The sequence below is a fragment of the Carassius carassius genome, chromosome 48 (genome assembly GCF_963082965.1).
Source record: "Carassius carassius chromosome 48, fCarCar2.1, whole genome shotgun sequence".
In the NCBI taxonomy this organism is placed as follows: domain Eukaryota; kingdom Metazoa; phylum Chordata; class Actinopteri; order Cypriniformes; family Cyprinidae; genus Carassius; species Carassius carassius.
Window position 1 is genome coordinate 5,971,006 of NC_081802.1, and position 18,379 is coordinate 5,989,384.

Genomic DNA, 18,379 nt, shown 5'->3' on the forward strand with positions numbered 1-18,379 from the left:
AGAGAGCGCCTCTGGCACAAACCTCACTCACTCTATTTCAGCTCTTTTGTGAGGAAACGTCAGTCTTCAGGGAGATGTGGCAGGCCTTCAAACACATTCGCCCTGTCTAACCTTCCTGTGCAGCGACATTGACCTCATCTGACAGCTTCCTGCTCTTTTAGTACCCTGCTACTACTTTTTCTTTCTCTCTTGATCTGTTGTTGTTCCCTGCTGTTTTTGTCTGAAATTGCTCAGTGCCATTAAAATTATAATTTTTTATGTTATTGTTTTTTAGCACAGTTCACTGAACTAGGCCTATATTATATTCTCTAAGGACCCTTTTCACAAGACTCTGATGACACGTTTAATGGTCATCAGCATCATAAATCCTCAAAATGAAGCATATTTATAACACTATTGTTTGTATTATATATCATTTGCATTAAATCACAAAAAAAATGGTTCTCTCTTCTGACTGTCGTTATCTGTCTCTCTCAATTGTATTTCCTTTTATTGAAAGTTATGAAAACACTATAAAGTTTTTATTTTGCTATTTGAGCAAATGGGAATGCAAAAAATATATATTTCTGGTTCTCTCCCATTTACTGCTCTTCAAGTTAACACAACTATGACGAGATGACTTCCGCTGCTGAGAAACCCGGAAATGTGAAGAAGGTCCGTTACAGATTTCTTTTACTGTGTATTACAGATAAGTGGCACAGCTGCAGAGTAGCGTGCGTTTGCGTTTGCTGACACCTAGCGGACGCTACCTGTCAACGCGTGCGTGATAGTGACGCAATCGATCAATGCGATTTCCAAACAACCGCCGAAGGCTGACAGAGGAAATTATTAACGGATAATGAAATTTAATAATAATGATAATAACAATAGTATGTATAATAATAATACTTTATTTTCAATGTACTGAATATAAAATCATGACGATGAAACTATAAATAAAAATAAATTGTGTGTGTGTGATAACATCTATTATTTGTATAATTAAATATCCATTTAAAGTTTATTTTTATATATATATATATATATATATATATATATATATATATATATATATATATATATATATATATATATATATATATAATTAAATTTTTTTTAAAAAATTGCATTTAGCAGACGCTTTTATCCAAAGCGACTTACAGTGCATTCAGGCTATCAATTTTTACCTATCATGTGTTTTATATATATATTTTATATATATACTTTTTCTTTTCCTAATCCTTTTTTATTATTAGTTTTTCCCTTTTTTGTTTTTGTGATGTTTCGCGGCTTTTGTGCTCTACAGCGCTCCGTCATGACGTCATGACGTTCGGCGTGCGGACGTGATTAGAGTCTCGTGCCGACAAACAGGGTAAGTGGAGAACACGCTGTCCTTTACCTTAAAAACACTTTTAAATAACGATAAACCACGATTAAACCCGTGTCATGTAGGTCTATATGACCAGAAGAGTGTGTCGATCACAGTTTGACGCAGAAGTCTCGTTTTAATAGTTCTTTAATCGTGTTTGTAGGAAAAGCGAGTGGATCATGACAGTGAAGTGTTTGTTTTGGTTTGAGGCGCTTACAAGCTGATTTATGTTGTGAAGAAAAACATAATCAATCTCAGCTACGATAATTCGTACACGTATAACGTTACATGTCTATTACAGATTTTGACATTCAACGTGTCGTTAGTTATATTTTTTGTCAATTTCAGAAACAACAAAACATGAGCTGTTATTGATATGTTTATTGAAACAATTCAAGTTTAATACAGTTTAACATAGAAACGCTGGCTCAAATAATATCTGTCTACTATGAGAACCTTCGTTTATTTAAAAAAAAATCTACGTTTCTTTAAACGTATATATTTATTTTTATATATATAACAATGTATATTATTATTATTGCACTTGTTGATTAGTATTATTGTGGTCATCATTATGATTGTCCTTTAAATAAATAGGTTTAGTTCTTAAAACGCATGTTTGATCTGTTTGTTTGTTTGTTTCAGGTTACAGTAAGGTGGAGCTTTGCACACATTATGGCGAGTGTAAGTGTCTCGCTGACCGCTGCTGGAGTTCTTTGTGTGTGTGTGTGTGTGTGTGTGTGTGTTGTAATGCCGTGTGTGTGTTTATTAATGCAGGTGCTGTGCAGGAGGGTCAGACAGGTGTGTCAGTCATCTGTGGTTCACACACTGGCTCAGAGGATCGTGGCTGTCAGAGGTTTTTCAGCCGCAGGCTCGTCTGGATCAGATGAGCCATATATAGCTGTACCATCTCAATATTCAGGTGTGTAATGTACGTCATGTATATCATGAATGTTTCAGTTACATGATTTTTCATTTTACATGAGGTTTACATGATTTTAAAGGATCCAAGTATGTATATATATATATATATATATATATATATATATATATAGTCAGCATTTGAAGTAGATCAAAACCTTTCATCAAAGTTGTCCTAAAACCAAAATGTGTTCTTGTCTAAGGACAACTTTGATTAACTTTTTTGATCCACTTCAAATGTTGACTATGTATATATGTAGGCCTGTCACAATAACAAATTTTGCTGGATGATAAATTGTCCAAGAAATTATCGCGATAAACGATAATATTGTCGTTCTAAGACCAGTTTCAACTAATATAATGATAATGGCAAAATAACACAGAAATACCTTTTCATAGATCAATAAACTTTAATTTTATTTTATGGCTCATGTGACAAGAACCAACTCAATCAGCTTACTTTGGGGTGAATTTCCCCATTGTTTTTGAAAAAAGGGGTGCACCCAAACACTGCAGCGTTTTTTACTTTTCTTCGTAAATAAATCTTGTAGCAGAGTTACAGCAAGGGTTTTTCGGTGGTGGAAATCCATTACTGAAATTTCCTTGTTGTAACGGAGATCGCAGCTGATGGATGTTTAGCAACAACAGATGCCGCCCGAGCGCTTTGGAAAGGAGGAGAAAACGATGCGCGCGCACTTGTCTGTGTGTGTGTGTGTGTGAACTCACTGGGAGCATTGACATACGCAACCACACGCCTACAGACATACAGTGCTCAGCATAAATGAGTACACCCCCTTTAAAAAGTACAAATTCAATCAGTAGCTCAATGAACAAAAGAACAATTTCCGAACTTTTCACAAGGCTGAGTTTTATTGAACACTTATTTAACTCCATAACATGAAATTAAAGGTTAATAATCTAACTTAGATCACAAAATCTTCAGTTTTACTCAAATTAGTTGAAGCAAAAATGAATACACCCCACAGCTTAACTACAAAATCTAGTATTTTGTATGAGCACCGTGATTTTTAAGGACAGCACCAATTCTTCTAGACATGGAACGAACAAGTTGGAGACATATTGCAACATCTATCTTTTTCCATTCTTCAAGAATAACCTCTTTTAGAGCCTGGATGCTGGATGGAGAGTGATTCTCAACTTGTCGCTTCAGAATTCCCCACAGGTGTTCGATTGGGTTCATATCAGGAGACATACTTGGCCATTCAATCACCTTCACCCGGTTCTTCTTCAGAAATGCAACAGTAGCTTTAGATGTGTGTTTTGGATCATTGTCGTGTTGGAAAAGTGCACGACGACCAAGTGCACGGAGTGATGGCAGCATCTTCTCCTTTAGTATAGAGCAGTACATTGTTGAGTTCATGATACCATCAATGAAATGCAGCACTCATGCAGCCCCACATAAGGACACTGCCACCACCATGTTTCACTGTAGGCATCATGCATTTTTCTTTGAAATCCTCACCTTTACGATGCCATACAGTTTTTAAACCATTAGTTCCAAAAACAGTGATCTTTGTCTCATCACTCCAGAGTATGGAGTCCAGTAGTCTTCATCTTTTTCAGCATAGGCCCTAGCAAATTCTAGGCATTTTTTTTTGTGCATGGGCTTTAGGAGAGGCTTCCTTCGTGGACGATACCCATGCATGCCATTCCTCTGCAGTGTGTGTCGTATGGTGTCACGGGAAACGGCCACTCCAGTTTGGCTTTCTACTGCTTTAGCTAACTGCAGTGAATTAGCATGGCGATTTTCTTCAACCCTTCTCATCAGAAGACGCTCCTGTCGAGATGTTAACTTCCGTGGATGGCCTGGACGTCTCTGTAAGATGGTTGCACTTCCATCTTTCTTAAATTTTTGGATCACTTTTGCTACAGTAATTTGACTGATATGTAAAGCTTTGCTGATCTTCTTGTAGCCCTCACCTTTTTTGTGTAAAGAAATTATTTCCTTTCTCAGATTTTGTGACATTTCTCTTCCATGGGGAGCCATTGCTAACAGCATGAAATGGGAAGGGCTTTTCTTTAAGTAATGCCCTTTCATAGTCACCTGTCTTCTGGACACCTCTTAAATGAATCATTAGACTCACCTGTGGTTGAATGCCTGTTAATTTGAATTGTGTAGTCTTAAGCGTAGCTTTTCTCCTAAGACTATAATTGGGGTGTACTCATTTTTGCAACATGGGCTTGAATGAATTTGTTAGGAAAATCACTTTTTTGTGTGTGCAAATTAACAAATCTTGTTATGCAATGCAATCAATGGCCCACATTTGTGGGAGTATTTTGTAGTATAGTATCTCATAGAAAATGTTGATTCTGAAAGGAAACTAAAGGTTTTCTGACAAATGTAGTGGGGTGTACTCATTTATGCTAAGCAATGTATTTAGCTGAGCAAGCCAAATGAAGCGAGCGAAAAAAGGCTGATTCGACAGAAAGGGCAACAAAGTTACTTGCAAAATATGCTACGTGGTATTAAAATAAAGTAGTAGAGCAAGTACAATGCAATATCACTTGAGACGAGACATCCACAAGCAAATGAAAGGCGCTTCCCAAAGCTGGTCACTCTAGAGAGACGTTATCTCTTTATTCCCGGGACATCTGTGCCATCTGAGACGGTGTTTTCTACTGCGGGCTGTCCACAGGCTGCGCTCCAGACTAACCCTACATCATGAAATGTTACAGTTTTTAAATAAAAATTGAAAAAAAATATTGCAGCAGAAAATATTATCGAGCTCATTTTTTTTTTTGTGCGATTAATTGATTTATCGACTATCGCAACAGGCCTATATATATATATATATATATATATATATATATATATATATATATATATATATATATATATATATATGTATATATGTGTGTGTGTGTATATATATATATATATATATGTGTGTATGTATATATGTGTGTGTGTGTGTATATATATATATATATATACATTTATTTAAATAAACACACAGTGGGTATAGAAAAGAATCACCCCCCCCCCCCCCTTTAAAATAATCATATTTTGGTGCTTTGCTTCCTGAAATTAAGACAGTTTTTGTTTTAACTGTTTCTGTTTACATTAGATATGCATTTAATATTATTGTACATATCATTTTATAATGTATTATAATAGGGCTGGACGATTAATCGAAAAGTAATCGAAACCGAAATTCAGAACCTCTAGCCGACGTAATTTTCCCATGTCGGTTATTTCGTTTTTTTTAATCCTGTTAATACTTCCCCCTTAAAAGCACACTAGCGCATGTGTAGCCACATGACTCTGCTCCGTCCAGTCAGTGGCATAAAAGCAAAACACGGAGGTGAACGCCGATTCAACACATAGTGATGGCGCGCGAGTGGTGAGCCTTTCGTCTTCACTAAACTTTGTCAGTTATATTTGTTTTATGGTTTGAACTTTCAAGCGATTAGATGATCGAATGTGTATTATTATATATTGAGCTACCATGTTCGCGCTAGGGCTGTCAAAAAAAATCGAATTTCGAATATTCGTAGAATAAAAAAAAATCCACATTCAAATGCAAAAATGTTGCATTCGAATTGTAGGTGTCCGTTAAGGAGGCAGCTTTAAGGCCCGCCTCGGGTATACTTCACATTCTGCTCTCTGTTCCCGTCTCACACAGCTTCTTCCGCACAGCTTTCAGAAGGCGGACGAGCTCGACGAGCAGTACCACTTCTGTCATCATTCACCTCGTGCATGTGCTGTTGACAGCCGCGCACCCCGTCCGCTTGCAGGCACTTTTTGAGACCGCGTGGACGGATGCGCTGCTGTCCGTGAGCCCTCTTGATGACGAAAATTACATAATGCGGACGGTGCGCGGATGGTCAAATTATACTTTGGCCTTTATCAGTGGCGCACGAGATGCAATTAAAATATAAAATTGTCATTGCATTAGAATGTTTTTGTTAATCTATACAGTTGAAGCAACTAGATGCAGCGCTGCTGCGATTTTCAATCAAAATATCGCGGAAAAAGAGAATGTGGAGATGATCTTGTTTACGTCAAAACTGAAACCAAGCCATTCACACAGAACGCATATTTCATGCATTTTCTAGAGAGGGACGTCTTCTATTACCCTTGAACTCGCGTCTCACACTAAAGAGCCGCATGTTTAGAAAGCCATGCAAAATTTAAGGTGGGTTTAGTTTTTATCAAAAACGTATCTTGAGACTTTATGGTGGGTCCTCCCCATCCTACTGCATCTCATGTTTAAATTAAAAATGTACTGTGTTATTGGCTTTCACCCCTTTGAATTAAACTATGCATGCACACATGGTGCTGTTTTGTTTATAGTTCTTTAAGCTACTTAATTATAATTGGTTTATAAACATTATTTTTTAAATATTATGCACTTTTTTTCATAGTCATATTTTCTTATGCTTTGAATACACGTACATTAGTAATATTTTGCCTAATGTGCCCTCTTGTGGCCTCAGAAGAGAAGCCAAAAGTTTTCTTCACCCTAACTAAAATTATGCATTTTAAATTCGAATATAATTCGATAATATTTCATTGCAAATTCGAATTTAGTTTTTCAGCCATTTTGACAGCACTAGTTCGCGCAGCTGCATTGTGACACGAACACTCATATAAATAGTAGCTGTGAAGATCGCGCGCACAGAGGAACGCAAAAACTAGTTGTCAGCGCTGTCCTGTGATTTATTACCTTTAATAGTCAATCATATTTACAGTACAAACCTTGTCAGTGAACTATGAGGGCAAAAAAACAAAACAGAAACAAAATAATCGTTCATTAATCGTTCATTTTGATTTAAGGCCATAATCGTCCAGCCCCATATTATAATATTAACATTATTGACAAATTTTATGAAATTGTTTACATATTTTATTAATGTTTTATTTAATAAATAGATTTAACATTAAATGTTATATATATTGTAAAACAACATAAACTATGATATTTTAAAGTTCTTTATATATGCATTTATATACTGTAAAAAGTGTTTTAAAATATATACATTTATTTATGTAGTGTTTAACATTTAATGTTTAATATTAAAGTGTAACTATCTATAGTTATTTATATTAACTTATAAAATATATATTTAAAAATGTTCTTAATTATATATTTAAGTTTAACATTCAGTTCAATAAACATAGTTTAACAGTATATTTGATGTTTACATAATGTTTGTACGTATATTTGTTAATATGAACAATTATGAAGATTAGTTATATTTTTATGTTTTCTAATCTATTTTTTTTACCATCATGTTAAAACATTGCTTTCATCCATTTAAATATTACTTATGTATAAATGATTACAGCCTAAAATCTTCAGAATATTTTTCCAATGGTGGGTTGAAATGAAAGTTGATGTAATGGTGTGTCTGACAGGTCCTAGAACAGTGTGGCCAGATGAAACCATGGGTCCGTTTGGGCCTCAAGATCAGCGGTTCCAGTTGCCAGGCAATGTTGGTTTCGACTGTCACCTAAAAGGTACCGGGTTACAGATGAAAGGGCCGGTCCACAGGACAGTCCCGGACGTTTTAACCTCCCCATCCGGCACAGAGAGACACGAGTTCATCCTCGCTCAGTTTGTTAATGAGTATCAGGTAAAAATCTGTTTCGAAATCATTTGATTCTTCAGTTGTGTTGTTTGTTCTTGCTCTGAGGTGTTCTGTTTGTTCAGGGTAAAGAAGCGTCTCTGACGGCGCAGAGAGTCAGTAAAGCTGAACACTATTTCAGTCAGTCAGATGTGGAGTGTACAATGCATTCCTGCCCAGAGCTGCTGAAGAAAGGTACTGCATCTCATAGAACATGTCAAACATCTTCAAGGTTACAGGTAATGATCTAATCGTTGTTGTGTGTTGCCAGAGCTAGAGCTGTTTTTCCCAGTGCTCCCTGCGAGTCCCATCACTGTCGTCAACGTAACACCGAAGCAGCGAAAGATGGACACAGAGGATCAGAACAAAGATCAGCAGGAGCAACTAGATAATGTGAGTCTAACTGAAAACTTCAATGACGCATTATTATTCATTATATATACATTGCACTATTATAAATGATGTACTATTATATAATTATCAATTATAACTTTAATGCATTTTGTTCATTGTAAAATCATCATTAATAGATTTTTATATACATTATAAAGTATATATAGATTATTGTAAATAAATGTGATTTTTTTTGCATTTACATTTCATTTTAGAACGTTTCAATTGAACATAATTGCTGTATTACAATAATCACCAATATTATAAAATATACATAATATACATATGCTGTTTATATATTATTAATAGATACATTTTATGATATATTGAATAAAATTTACATTTATAAAGTATATATACATTATAAACTATATGTATATTATATTGCATTGTTAATCATTTTATTTTATATATTTTATGCGGATTTTAATTGAAAATAACTGCTGTTTTACAGTTAAAATAAGACAAATATATGAATGCATTACAGCAATGAGATATTATTTCAAATACTTGACTGTCCTGAATATACTGGAAACACGTTGATATGAAAGTCATTAAGACTGCTCTCCAAGGCTGCATTCGTTAACAAAATACCATAAAACAGTAATATTGTTAAAGATGACCATGATTTAAAATAACTTCTTATTTGAATATATTTTGAAACATAACATTTCTGTGATCAAAGCTGAATTTTCAGCATCATTCCTCCAATCTTCAGAAATCCTTCTAGTGTTCTGATTTCCTGCTCAAGAAACATTTCTGATTAATGTTGAAATCAGTTGTGCTGCTTGATATTTTTTGGGTTGAAACTAAGATCCATGTTTTGTCTTTCCTGTCACTTTGTCAATTCAATGCACTATTCATTTAATAAAAAAACTATTAATAAGTAAGTATTATTTAAATGTCTGATTGCAGTTTGTCAGTGGTGCTAAAGAAATCTGCTTCATGTTGTGGAGAGGAGGATACTGGGCCGATTTCATCAGTCCACTGTCAGGAAAAGCTGTAAGTACCTTTATCTGTCCAAACAGATGCTCACGGCTCAAAGATTCATGTACATTTGTCTATAAGTGACTTTTAAAATATTTACAACTTTTGGAAAACCTGTTTTCTGTTGCAGTTTTTTGGTGATCAGACACCGGACTCTATTCTACAGCAAGATGTTGAGCGTCACGCTGGCTTTCACATCGAGGACCGGGCGTCATGTACGATCATACGGCACGTCTTAACGGGGACGTCCACGTTTGTCTTAACGCTCATCACTAACGCACCTTCCAACAGTCTGATCATGGAGAAACTTCAAGGACACACCAGCACTTCAGAGGACAAAGACTGATGGACCTTTTCAAACCTGAACCAGATCTGCCAACAAAACAAACTGTCTCTTATATAACAGAGGTGTGAATTCAAAACACACAGTAGAAATGCACATTTATTTATCAAATATGAACACTTAGAATAATATAAACTCAGTAAAACATTTAAATTCAGGTGTGAAACCACATGGTGCTTTACAAAACATCAGCCTTTGAGAGAACGTATTGCTGGTAAAACGTCATCTAGAGTCGGGACGTCTGAAAGAGAGGAAACAACTCAACTAGTGCCACAATACAACAGTACTGTTTTAGGACATTAAGTCATCTGTGCTTCATGATTTTAGTGCACTAGAATACTAATGGATGAACTTTTCATTTCAGTTTGACTGATTCTTGTCTTGTTGAATGTGAATAAAGTTTGTTCTCACCCAGAGTTCGCAGAAGTTCCAGTATGAACGAGTGGAAAACTGGAAAGAATTCCTCATGTTCCTTCAGCTTTACAATGATACTGTGAAATACAAACATCACTAGTCTGTTCACTTACATTAGATCAGCATCAGTCTAATAACCAATAAATTGTTTAAATGTATACACTTTACAAGTAGATTCAATTAGGATAAAGGTACTTAATGAACAAATAAACGAAACTTGTAAATGTTCATTTCTACATTTAAATTAAAAAAAAACCCTGATTCCTAAGTAACTTAGAATAGCAATTGCTTAAAAAAATTCATATTTTTATAAACCATTCTTACATTAACAATTAATTAAACATGAATGAGGAAGTTGGTCACACTTTAGAATAAGGTTCGATTCATAATGTACTAGATATCATAAAATGAGCAAAACTTCTGCATGTCATTTTGTACCTACATTTAACATTTCAAGTTGTATAAATGTATGATGAAAGAATATGATTTAACAACAGAATTATATATTAAAATTAACATCAACATCAGTAAATGCTGTAAAAAATTGTTCATTGATACCTATGGCATTAACTAATAATTTCATATTATCTTCTGATAGGCAACATGGAACTGCATGAAAAATGTTTGCTATAATTCTTTCATTAGGTTCAATATTTCATGCAATGTATCAGGTGTTAAAATATCAAAAAACCTTAATGTCTACATATTTAAAACATACTTTAAAATATGATTAATGTTAATACATGAAGAATACATTAATTGCATAAAATAAATATAAAAATGAATGCATATAACTATGCCTTAAACCAATTCCTAAAGCATTAACAAACTGCAGAGTTTGTAAGTAAAAAACTTTATCTAATAGAATAATAAAAAAAATGTATTAAATTTGCTTTGATGTTTGCCTACATGTGATTTGCCCTCTAACGAAAATCAAGGAACTGTGAGTTATTAAATTCTTGAAATATTAACAAACATTTAAAAACCAATTAATGCATTAACTGATGTTTACAATTTAAAACTTATAAAATGTTATAGAACTGTTTTACAGACACTAGAGCACAAAGACTTAGAGAGATGGACGAACCTGTCAATGTCACTGCTTTCCAGAAGGCTGTAGAGCTCGTGACCTGCGGTGTTTCCTGTCTGCAACACGATTGCGCCGACCTTGTTGACGACCTCGCTAGGTGGCGCTTTATCATCTAGATATAACATCATCAAATCAGAGAGGAAGAGGAAGGCTGCATGTCATACAGGTGTGCTCAGACATCTTTGGAGTGTTTCATAATTCTCAATCTCAATACCCAAATCTAGAACGTCTCTGAGATTCCTCATGGCGTTGCTCATCTCGCCCAGCTTAGTGTAGACCTCGTTCATGCGAGGATAGATTCCGGTCAGCGATGGGGCGTCGAAGAGTTTCTGGAAGTGGGCGACCATGGACTCCAGGGTGTGTCTGGTGGGGCTCCGCAGAACCTGAGGAACATCGTGAGCATCTTCAGCTGATGGATTACTGAGAACACTAAAGGAAACGGTGCTTTCAGGAGAAGTACCTTATCATCTGATGCCGTCTCATCGAGTAGCGTGTCGACGATAAGCATCAAGTCTTCCACCCGCACGGGATCCGAAGGAGCGGTGATGCTGCCCTCTGGCTGCCATGGCAACAACCTCTTCTCCAGTCGGATGAGGGCACGATGAAGATCCTTGTGAACCAAACAAATCACATTCAAACCCATTGAGTTACGGTGCAGTCACATTTGGGGAATTTCTTTGTGTGCTTTGCTTCATACATCACACTATTGACAGTATACATTGTACCCTTTTGTTTAATTGTTTAAAACACGGACAATCTGTGCATAACAGCCTTCCAAATTCATAATCTCAATTTAAATCGCAATTTAAATACATTTTTTTTTTTAATTGTGCAGCCCAACGGAGTATTTTTTATTTTTTTTTTAAGTGAACATTCTGGTAGCCTGGACTTCTATTGAAATAACTGAATTTTATTTGCAAAAAAGGTTTGCAGATTGCACAATCTTTGCAAAATTGCGAATTTTTGAGGGCAAAATTCAATCATTTTAACAGGATTGGTGCAACAGGGAACTTCGCTTGAAAGTGAAATATTTCACAACAGGTTCAACCATTTACGATCTCATAGATTCCAAATTAGATCACTAAATTTCGGCTAGAAAAATTCACAGAAATTTTAATTAAACATAAGATGTGTTCACTGTTCTGTGAATTGTTGTTGGTGAAATCCAGTCATTTCAGTGGGGATCTATGCAATCAGGAACTTTGCTTGTCGGTGAAAGATTTCCCTATGCAGATTTTGCAGCGAGGTTCAACTGTTCCCTATTAAAATGACTGAATTGTAAATGTGTCCGCACCTTTAGTTAAATTCATTGCCCAAAGATTAACCCGGTGTTACCAACTTGTTCATCTGTTCCCGATTGCATACGTTCTCATTGAAATGACTGAATTTCACCTATGAAAATTCGTAAAACGTAAAATATGACCACATCTTAAGATGAATTAAAATATCAGCAAAATCTTGTTCATCAATATCTTAGAAATATATATAAAGTAGGGTCACTTCCAAACCAAACAGATTTCTGTTGGTCAATGCGCCGAATCCACGTAACCAATTTGAACCAGTTCTTGAATTTCGTATGGATTCCTACAGAAATGACTAGAATTTCACCCACAAACAAATGACCGTGCAGTGCTAAATGTGCAAACTTCAGCAAAACTTTGATTGCAAAAAAGGTCCATTGTTGATAGTGTAGCGATGTATGAAGCACTTCTCATACAGAAGTCACTTTCAAGCTAATCGGCCTCAACTTAAACCTGTTGAGAAATCTACGAAATCTCAAGCAAAGCTCCAAACGTGTGGATTCCCATTGAAATGACTAAATTTCCAAAATTTCCATTGCCCAAAGATTTGACTCACTGCTAGAGAGGTCAGTTGTCGGCTCCAAACCTCCAGGGTGGGAACAATCAGCTCAAACTCCGCCTCCCTGCTGAGCTCTAGGTTGGTTTGCGCACGCTGCCTCAACAAACCCAACGGAGCCCTGGGATTGGTCAGGACTGCGGTGATGTCATGTAGGATCTGCCGAGAAAAATCACATTGTGATGATGTCAGAAAGGCATTGGCTACATTCCGAATGGAACGCTCATTACATCAAGTTTAATCTGCACAGTTTATTGTCAAAAGGTCAAACTTTTACTGCAAATTTTACAGTATATGGAATGTTTTGGGAAATGGTTTTAGCTTATATTCAATTTCAATAATAGTATGCTAAAAAAAAAAAAATTGTATGCTATCCTGAACTGTGATAAATCTTTACCTTTTCCAGCTTGAAGGCAGATTCGGGTTGTTTACATTGAACTTTCACTGCAGAAATGAGATGACTGACATCTTGCACATTGAGTTCCTGACAAACATCCTGAAAAACAACCGGAAACATCAGACCACACGCCAACCTCTACAATCAGATTTTCTTTTGTTAACTGGGATACTATTATAGCTTTTATTAATATCTTGAATTGAACAAAACAGTTTTTTTTAATGGTTTTAGTCTTAGCTACCTACAATAACACTGATTCAAAGCAGTTTTGCGGATTCAGTCATACATCTCCACGTACCATAAGGAGTCTCTTGCAGGTAGAAGCATCCAGGTACTGGATGCTGGTGTTATTCGTATTGAACATCTCTGCCGAGTCCTGCGATTTGAGTGCTTGAGATGGTCTGTTTAAACAAGTGATTCATTACCCTGATCCGAACTGAATTAGTAGAACTGTGTTCACTCATTGCAGATCTTACCTGATGTTGCTCTGCTGAATGATTCGATCCAAGCGTCTCAGCTGCTGTTTGCAGATCTTCAGTTCTTTAATGGTGGGTCTAAAATGTGTAACATTAAAAAAAACGTCACTAACTAAAAAAAAATTAAATGAATATTAAAGGCTCCAAAAATCCGCTATCAACCTGGACTCCAGATCTTCTTTTAACCGCTGGATTTCAGTCCTGAGTTCTTCTCGCTGTGCTTTGGTCTCCTTCAGCTGCTCCTGGTATGACTAGAGCCAAACAGAATCACATTTACATGTCCAGATCGAGAACAGATATCAAACATTTGTTACTGAAGATACCTTCAGAAGGGCCTTGTAGTTGGAAGATGTGTCAGTGGTGTCTTTTTCCACTGTGGATCTGATCTTTTGGGAGTTTGAGGAGTCCTTCTCTCCTGAGCTGCTTTTATATATTCTACAGAAAAGATGAGACTGATGTGTAAGGAATTTCCATTAATAAATAAAAATTTTAATCATTCATACACTTACTTCAGTTCATTCCGTAGATGTTGCATTTGGGACTCGTACATGTCAACGAGGTCCAAAATCCTTCAGAGAAGCAAAAACAGCATCAGCTTTCACAAGCACAGTGAAAAAATATAAGGTTCTCATAAATAAATAAAATATTTGCACAAGGCAGGTAGGTTACTTCTAAACAGCTATTAAAAAATTTGGAAAATTCTAATTTAAATTATATATATAAAAATAATTACAGATAATAATAAATTTAATAAAACTGACATATTGAACTAAATTCTAATAAAAAAATTGTAATAAAACAATTTAGGGACTTATAAGTTTTTCTATAAAAGTATAGAAATATTGTCCTCAAAAAAAAGTGATTTTGAATCATTTATAAATGATTTTTTAATTAAGGCAAAGTTACCTTTGACTAATGTCTCATAGTTGTAGATAATTAATAAAAAAAATTCGGATCTGAATTAAACAATAAATAGAAAAATAAAATGGAAGTGAATCCAAATAAAAAAATTTTTTTTAAATTAAAATAAGAAATAATAAATTAAAATAATCATATTCAACAGAACATCTCCTGTAACTTTCTATAAATGACTTTTAATCATTTCCATGATTCAAACATGCGGTTAAACTAATAAAACAGCATGTGTAGAAAGCACTGATTATAATTGATGATCCTCTCTGTCACTCACTGCTGGTCGGTGGTGGAGTTGAGTCGGGCTGATCTGCGGTGGATCAGTTGGAAGGCCTGGTTCTGTCGGGCCACACGTCTCTCCTCCTCCCTCACGGCGTACTGGAGCTTCTTCTGCAGCTGAGACACCTGCTCTTTCTCCTGAGACAGCTTCTGCTCCAGAGACTGACAGCGCTTCTGCAAATACACCACCAATATTACAGCTACTGATATCTAAAGCAAATCATGTCATGCATTTAATTCCTGAATACCTCGGCATCTCTCTTGTCCTGCTGCAGTTGTTGGAAATGGCTGTGCTGTTGGGCCGCTTTACCGATGTACGAGTCCTCTAGGTCTTGAACTTTGACCTTCACCCCATCCAGGATGCCCTCCAGCTCGGCAGCCCTCTGAGACTGACGGGCGGCTCGCGTCTGATGCTGCTGCACTTCCTCTCTGAAAATGATACAGGCATCTTTGCTGTATGTGAGTTTTTGCACTTCTTATTTCATTGGAATAGCCGTGCTGTGGAATGAGCAGGGAACATGTCTGTCCTGTCATCATGTTACATTACAGCAGATGGGCAGCACCACTGCTGCACACAAGGGGTTTGCATTATTGAGCGTTTCCTGACAGAAGCAATATGTCCAGGAGGGAGAAACCCCAAGTGCTAAACAATTTAAATATTAAAGAGTCATTTGAATATCTACGCTGAAATGGAAATAAAGAGATACACATTCCAACCCAAAATGCTATATATTTTGCACAAAGAAAACAAAGTCTACTTTTAAGAACGTTAGGATTTTTTATTTTGACATTATTTCCATGACACGCAAGCACATTATCCTCTGAAATTCTCATTACCGCAGAACATAAACACTGTAATATAATAACACAAATCACTTTGTTGGTTCATCATTTTTCAAAGAAACAATCAACATAATTTAAAGTCAGTAGCACATATTTAATGATGTATTAAAGCATTACAATTATTTTTGCATTACGGTAATGTATATGTTCATAAAAAATAATCTCACAGTGCAAACATCTGGAATGGCTCCAAAATATTCTTTAATTTCTTTAATATAATATCTTATTTATGTAATTAGATTTTGGGGTGAAATGTGACCAGGAATGATTTAAATGACTTAAATAATAAACTAAAATTAATTTTAGTACAACCAAAATGTATAAATCTCTATAAATTGTATAGCATGTATATTTTCATTTAACTTTTTAAAATATTATTTTCATTATTTTAGAGTTATGATTAATAACCCAATATTTTAGTTTTTTTTTTTTTAGGTAAAAAATGTTAGCCTGAATGCACTGTAAGTCGCTTTGGATAATTTTAAAATTTATCTTTTTTTTTACATATTCAGCCAACAATAATGAGAATTAGACCTTTAATTGTCATGAACACAATTTTACAATAATAAAAAAAAAAAACTTCAAATAGGCTTTATTTTCGTTATGCAATATATAATTTAATTTTTTTTTTTTTTTGAAAGAGGTATGACCCACTTTTCAACCTTGTGAAATTTACTGTACTAAATTTTGTCATAAACCCAAGATATGAATATAATAAAGACCTCAGCAGCATTAGAGGTGTATTAAAGCATATTAATTATGAATCGATGAAATCTAGACTCACTTTAGTTGGCTGTTGGACTGAATGAGCTCTTGAATAAGACCTTGTCTCCTTTCAGAATCGGACAGCATAGTCTTCAACATCAGCCGTACATCAGACGCAGCCTTACGCTCCAACAGAACCAATTCTACAGACAACAAACAACATCAGTGTAAATGCACCAACACAGAAATACTGGTCAATACTGAACACCAAAAAGTATTATGACTATGATATACATATATATTTGAAACTAATAATTAAAAGCATAAATAGAAGTTCCCCAAAATAACTAAAATATAATATAATAAATTAATTACCATAAATACAAACAAAAAAAAACACATTAAAAATTATAATAATAAATATGGAAAGTGGTTTACAAATCATTTAAAAAAAATATTTGGTAGACTATAATATAAAAATAAGGTCGTCAAAAAACATTAAGTCTGACCGATGACTTCCAGTTGCTTGAAATTGCCCTTAAATTATTTGAAAATATCAGTGATGCATTCATTACCTGCGAGGTTCTTGTTCTCTGTTGGATCTGCAAAGTTGACCGGTTTGAACCCATGATGCTGCAGCAACCTGTTAACAGCGTCCCACTCTCTCTGCTCCTGCTGCAAGAGCATGCAACACGTTACAATCACATGCATTAATACTTGCAATCTCATCTCTAAACCAATGCATGCGGAAACAACTGAGAAATAACTGTAAAAATATCAAAGTCTCCTCAATTTTACAACCTGAAACTGATTGTAGGTCCACAAAAACACGTATGTTTTGTCTCTGGACTGCAGTGTAGCAGTCGAAGCTCTTCTTTCCATCTTTATCTATTCCAATTACACATAAACTACGAGCTAGAACACTAATTTAAGCATTTTATCTGGCCTCTGTCCTTTCCTCTGACCAGATCAGCTCTGCAAACCCCCTCTATCCATCCACAACAGGTGGAGGGAACTGACACCGATCAGATTACTATCCCTCCTATCTGAAAGAACAATAAGAAACACTTCCACTTGATGGAAATAGAGACGGCTCACCTGCTCCATCATGATCTGAGAGCCTGTAAGAAAACAGACGCATGTAAATACTCTATTGTTCCGTGTTATCCATTTAACATGCATTTAAAGACATGTATTGATTAAAGTCACATGCAGTTGACAGGTTAGTCAATTCGTATATCGACTAGATATGATATTTAAAGGTTAATTGAGAATACCATGGTATTAGCATGTTATATGTGAACTAAAACCATAAAACTAAGACCTATGAGAGTAACGTTACCATGTTTAAATGAACAAAGACTTCCACCATGCTACTCTGGGAAGCTTAATAAGGCACTACTGCTCTAAAAAAAAAAAAAAGTAATTAAAATGTTAATTTAAAAAAAAAAAAAACATGGTATTTTCCATAGTAACATTACACACAAAATATAAGCAGTAACACTGCAGGACAAACAGTGACTACAAACGCGTTTTGAATTGAATTTACTTAAAAGGTTTCAAGCAATTGTAAGTTATACCATACCTTAAAGCACCGATGACTAGCGTTAATTAATTACGATCCTATAAAACCGTCAACATTTTATAAAACGACAAACTCGAGTCTGTTTATTGTTTCAAATAACAGCGGAAACTGACACGGATGAAACGCTTCCCGGAATTAGACCAATAGGAAGACAGAATGTCCAAGCCACGCCCATTACGTAGTTTGCGCCTTAAGACTGACGTTTCCCTCTTTCTTTTCTTTTTTTGCTTTTTTTTG

The 18,379-nt window shown here is 35.3% G+C and overlaps 2 protein-coding genes across 6 annotated transcripts; one reads left to right on the plus strand and one right to left on the minus strand.

The window, feature by feature from the left end:
* The first annotated feature begins 1,285 nt into the window (after positions 1–1,285).
* LOC132131225 (cobalamin trafficking protein CblD-like) lies at positions 1,286–9,621 on the plus strand. Of its 3 annotated transcripts, none has more exons than XM_059543240.1 (8): positions 1,286–1,351; positions 1,994–2,032; positions 2,126–2,270; positions 7,653–7,870; positions 7,948–8,056; positions 8,133–8,254; positions 9,170–9,256; positions 9,372–9,620. In XM_059543240.1, exons 2-8 carry the CDS (start codon positions 2,024–2,026, stop codon positions 9,585–9,587), a joined length of 906 nt encoding a protein of 301 aa, XP_059399223.1. In that variant the 5' UTR covers positions 1,286–1,351; positions 1,994–2,023; the 3' UTR covers positions 9,588–9,620. The 3 variants fall into 3 exon arrangements, with proteins under 3 accessions (XP_059399223.1, XP_059399222.1, XP_059399224.1); XM_059543239.1 differs by lacking the exon at positions 1,286–1,351 and adding an exon at positions 1,512–1,533 and having other exon boundaries at positions 9,372–9,621; XM_059543241.1 differs by lacking the exon at positions 1,286–1,351 and adding an exon at positions 1,543–1,618.
* Positions 9,622–9,737: 116 nt separating this feature from the next.
* Positions 9,738–18,275, minus strand: cep70 (centrosomal protein 70). 3 transcript variants are annotated; one of them, XM_059543244.1, is made up of 18 exons: positions 18,143–18,275; positions 17,656–17,678; positions 17,133–17,229; positions 16,637–16,760; positions 15,258–15,438; positions 15,008–15,183; positions 14,328–14,387; positions 14,142–14,253; positions 13,981–14,069; positions 13,819–13,896; positions 13,641–13,743; positions 13,343–13,441; positions 12,946–13,104; positions 11,549–11,698; positions 11,303–11,471; positions 11,086–11,200; positions 9,996–10,075; positions 9,738–9,825 (listed from the first exon to the last, which is right to left on the minus strand). In XM_059543244.1, the coding sequence occupies exons 2-18, from the start codon at positions 17,665–17,667 to the stop codon at positions 9,773–9,775; spliced, it is 1,857 nt and encodes a 618-aa protein (XP_059399227.1). In that variant the 5' UTR covers positions 17,668–17,678; positions 18,143–18,275; the 3' UTR covers positions 9,738–9,772. The 3 variants fall into 3 exon arrangements, with proteins under 3 accessions (XP_059399227.1, XP_059399226.1, XP_059399225.1); XM_059543243.1 differs by having other exon boundaries at positions 17,133–17,232; XM_059543242.1 differs by lacking the exons at positions 17,656–17,678; positions 18,143–18,275 and adding an exon at positions 17,359–17,590 and having other exon boundaries at positions 17,133–17,232.
* Positions 18,276–18,379: the final 104 nt, after the last annotated feature.